This window comes from Alosa pseudoharengus, unplaced genomic scaffold (genome assembly GCF_046254945.1).
Source record: "Alosa pseudoharengus isolate Yale_2024_CS ecotype anadromous, Long Island Sound unplaced genomic scaffold, YU_APseudo_1.1 YU_APseudo_1.1_scf_20, whole genome shotgun sequence".
Lineage (NCBI taxonomy): Eukaryota > Metazoa > Chordata > Actinopteri > Clupeiformes > Clupeidae > Alosa > Alosa pseudoharengus.
In genome coordinates, this window is record NW_027468664.1 from 13052376 (window position 1) to 13057375 (window position 5000).

Genomic DNA, 5000 nt, shown 5'->3' on the forward strand with positions numbered 1-5000 from the left:
TGGTCCATAATCTTATCATACAGAGAGGCCTCCTTCATCTGAAACAGAACACACAAGCACAGGGCAGGATTAACTATTAATTAATACTAGACACAGATTAGATGTGAGATTGATAAATGTATAAATGTGTAAAATTGTAATAAATACTAGAGTATATCATATATTTGTAGTTTTAGACACACAAAATATGTGTGCTTGTGTGTGTGTGTGTGTGTGTGTGTGTGTGTGTGTGTGTGTGTGTGTGTGTGTGTGTATGTGTTTGGGTGTCTGTGTGTTGTGTGTGTGTGTGTGTGTGTGTGCATTACCCTCATTTTGCTCAGGTTTCTGTAGTCATAGTAGGCACACTCTGCATAAAATGTGTGTGTGTGTGTGTGTGTGTGTGTGTGTGTGTGTGTGTGTGTGTGTGTCTGTATGTGTATGTGTATGTGTATGTGTATGTGTATGTGTATGTGTATGTGTTTGGGTGTGTGTGTGTGTTGTGTGTGTGCGTGTGCGTGTGAGTGTGCGTGTGCGTGTGTGTATGTGTATGTGTGTGTGTGTGTGTGTGTGTGTGTGTGTGTGTGTTTGTGCATTACCCTCATTTTGCTCAGGTTTCTGTAGTCATAGTAGGCTTCATACTGATCAGCAAGCTCTCTGCATAAAATGATCCCATTCTCCCAGCTCTGCACACAAAAGAGACAACGAAAGGGAGAGGAGATGAAATGGACTAAGATATCATTTTACACAAATTCATATTTTATCATATCAAGGCTAAATAATTCACATTTTTATTCTAACAGAACTGAAAAGCAAACAGAAGCCGGCAAATGCCTGCACGTCTTTCACAAAGAACATTCAGCCATCTCAATGTTCCTCTCAGTGGCCTTCAACACAAACTATTCATTCCCTCATGCCTCTAAGTTGTGATACGCACATCCATGTTCTACCACTAGGGGGCACTAGAGCACTGTGATCCCAATGCACCAGGGAAACTGGCAACAATTAAGAAAAGATGAAAAAAAAAACCATCTCATTTCACTGCAGGTACAGCACCTAGCCCTCTTTGCTAATTAAATGGCAGGTTTCCCCCACTGTTTTATGATCCTGCAGCACTAACGGACACAGATGGCTCTGGTTATGGTTTCACAGGCAAATTGGGCAGCTCATTGCGCTGCGCTGGGCTTTCTTCCTGCGAGCTGCTCATTAGGCCTCCAAAGCCACTGATGACTGCAACGTGATTTGTTTTCAGAGACAAAAGGCTTTGGAGGATGATTGATTTTATACTTATACTTGAGATCAGCCATCATCGAATTAATTAGGCTGGTGTGTGAGTGTGTTTGTGAGAGAGAGAAAGAAAGTGAGAGAGAGAGAGAGAGATAGAGAGAGAGAATAAAGACAAAGACAGGAGAGGGAAGTGTCAATAGTGAAAGAGAGGGACACATAAAAGTGTGCGGTAGAGAGATTGAGAGAGTGACGTGCTCCGCACATTAGCGCCAACACTCCGCTTTCGACCTTCGGTTGCGTTAGATTCCATTGTTTTCAACACCACCCCACACACCAGCATCACGGTTTGCCACCGTCGCCGTGTAGATTACGATTCAGTGCTATTTTTGTCAGCGCTGCTCGATACAATCCATTTGTTTATCCAATGGTTGTCAGTTAAAAGTTTCATCGCTGATGTGCGTGGTAAGTGACAGCGCACTCATGACAGCAGGGCACTGGAGACAGGGAGCGAGGAAGCAATGTAGAGAGAGAGAGAGAGAGAGAGAGAGAGAGAGAGAGAGAGAGAGAGAGAGAGAAACACACCTTTCCCCTGTCGAAGTTCTCGATGATGGTGAGATGCAGGTACTCTTTGCGCTGCCACTCCGACTGCATGGGGTAGTTGAGGAATTCCCGTAGGGGGCGCTCTGACCACTCCAGCAGCTCATCATACAGCAGCAGGGTATAGGAGGCCTCTGGAGGAGGAAGGGGCAGAGAGAGGGGGCAGGTGAGTGATAAAGCAACATTATACACAACATTACATTGTTCTAAGGTATGTTTTAGAATGGATTCATTGTACACATTATACACAACATTACATTGTTCTAAGGTATGTTTTAAAATGGATTCATTGTACACATTATACACAACATTACATTGTTCTAAGGTATGTTTTAAAATGGATTCATTGTACACATTATACACAACATTACATTGTTCTAAGGTATGTTTTAGAATGGATTCATTGTACACATTATACACAACATTACATTGTTCTAAGGTATGTTTTAGAATGGATTCATTGTACACATTATACACAACATTACATTGTTCTAAGGTATGTTTTAGAATGGATTCATTGTACACATTATACACAACATTACATTGTTCTAAGGTATGTTTTAGAATGGATTTATTGTACACATTATACACAACCTTACATTGTTCTAAGGTATGTTTTAGAATGGATTCATTGTACACATTATACACAACATTACATTGTTCTAAGGTATGTTTTAGAATGGATTCATTGTACACATTATACACAACCTTACATTGTTCTAAGGTATGTTTTAGAATGGATTCATTGTACACATTATACACAACATTACATTATTCTAAGGTATGTTTTAGAATGGATTCATTGTACACATTATACACAACATTACATTGTTCTAAGGTATGTTTTAGAATGGATTCATTGTACACATTATACACAACATTACATTGTTCTAAGGTATGTTTTAGAATGGATTCATTGTACACATTATACACAACATTATATTGTTCTAAGGTATGTTTTAAAATGGTGTCATCGTTTTGTGACCTGGAATTCGTCTTGATAATACATGTTCATGGTGGTAAAAAAGCTAGTTGTTTATGCACAGTAGTGCCTGCAAGAAACTACTTTCAACTGAAAGTATTAGGAATACTTGCAAATGTACTGGCCTTCAGCATACTACACTGAGAGAAGGAAATGACAGATACAGATCACTAGAGCACTACAGTATAATCAGTACTACAGTGTAAATGTTGTGTACTACAGTCCAAATACAACACAGTGTAAATGTAGTGTACTACAGTCCAAATACAATACAGTGCAAAGGTAGTGTACTACAGTCCAAATACAATACAGTGTAATACAGTGTAAATGTAGTGTCCTACAGTCCAAATACAATACAGTGTAAATGTAGTGCACTACAGTCCAAATACAATACAGTACAATACAGTGTAAATGTAGTGTACTACAGTCCAAATACAACACAGTGTAAATGTAGTGTACTGCAGTCCAAATACAATACAGTGTAAATGTAGTGTACTACAGTCCAAATACAATACAGTACAATACAGTGTAAATGTAGTGTCCTACAGTCCAAATACAATACAGTGTAAATACTGGTAACACTTTATTTTAATGTGTCGCTGTTACAGTGTACCAACCTAATTAGGTACAGTGGTACAACCTGTGTAACAACATGTACTATCATGTACTATCATTGTACTTGCATTATGTATTTGTGGGTACCTACATATAGTTGTTACATTGTAATACTGAGTGCTTTTACAAAACTTTGCCAATTTGCCTAAATTTTCATCAAGAGCTGACCTGAGACCTGCTGGATAGGGTAAATCTGGTCATGATAGATTTGATATACAAACCATTCTTAGCTCCAGTCAAGGCCTCATTGTCTTCAGTGTACATGTAACAGCTGTGCTGCTACAACCTTGTTACTCTTTGATACAGTGGAATAAACCTATTAAGTGTACCAGTTAATTACTTACATGTACATATGACATGTATGTTGTGTCTTCAATGTCTTAGAACAGGTCTACTAATTCACTACATAGTACATATATCAACTGTGTTGGTACACACTTATTGCTCTTTGATACAGTGGCATAAACCCATTAAAATGAAGTGTACTAGTTAAGTACTTACAATTACATATTACATGTATGTTGTGTCATTGGTGTCTTGGAACATGTCTGCCATTACCCTACGTAGCACATGTATCAACTGTGTTGGTACACACTTATTACATGACTTATTATTTCATGAAGTAACACAGTTGGTCTGTTTATGCCTACCTGTAGTAGCACATTTCAAGACTTGAGAATGAGGACATACATGTAATATGGATGTATACTTATCTGGTACACTTTATTTTAATTGATTTGTTCCACTGTATTAAAGAGTATTTAGTGTGTACCAACACAGTTCATACATGTACTGTGTGGTGTAACAGCAGACACGTTTCAACACATCAATTACAGGATGCATGACATCATTGACAGGATGTATATAATATGTACATGTAAGTACTTAACTGGTACACTTTACTTTAATGGGTTTATTCCACTGTATCAAAGAGTAATACATGTGTACCAACACAGTTGATACATGTACTACAGTATGTAGGGTAATGGCAGACATGTTCCAAGACACCAATGACACAACACAATATGTACTGTACATGTAAGTACTTAACTGGTACACTTCATTTTAATGGGTTTGTGCCACTGTATCAAAGAGTAATACATGTGTACCAACACAGTTGATACATGTGCTATGTAGGGTAATGGCAGACATGTTCCAAAACACCAATGACACAACATACATGTAAGTAATTAACTGGTACACTTAATAGGTTTATTCCACTGTATCAAAGAGTAACAAGGTTGTAGCAGCACAGCTGTTACATGTACACTGAAGACAATGAGGCCTTGACTGGAGCTAAGAATGGTTTGTATATCAAATCTATCATGACCAGATTTACCCCATCCAGCAGGTCTCAGGTCAGCTCTTTGCCTCTGATGAAAATTTAGGCAAATTGGCAAAGTTTTGTAAAAGCACTCAGTATTACAATGTAACAACTATATGTAGGTACCCACAAATACATAATGCAAGTACAATGATAGTACCTGATAGTACATGTTGTTACACAGGTTGTACCACTGTACCTAATTAGGTAGGTACACTGTAACAGCGACACATTAAAATAAAGTGTTACCGTAGTAGGTATACTACAGTCCAAATACAA

General features: G+C 38.1%; 1 protein-coding gene across 1 annotated transcript in view; it reads right to left on the reverse strand.

Annotated features, from left to right (window-relative positions):
- The window catches only part of dock4b (dedicator of cytokinesis 4b), an 89396-nt gene that overhangs the window by 31137 nt on the left and 53259 nt on the right, over nt 1–5000 (reverse strand). The window contains 3 exon segments of the mRNA XM_076296609.1: nt 1–38; nt 576–662; nt 1786–1934. The exon segment at nt 1–38 is cut by the window's left edge and continues 67 nt beyond it. Coding sequence (XP_076152724.1) covers nt 1–38; nt 576–662; nt 1786–1934 — 274 coding nt within the window.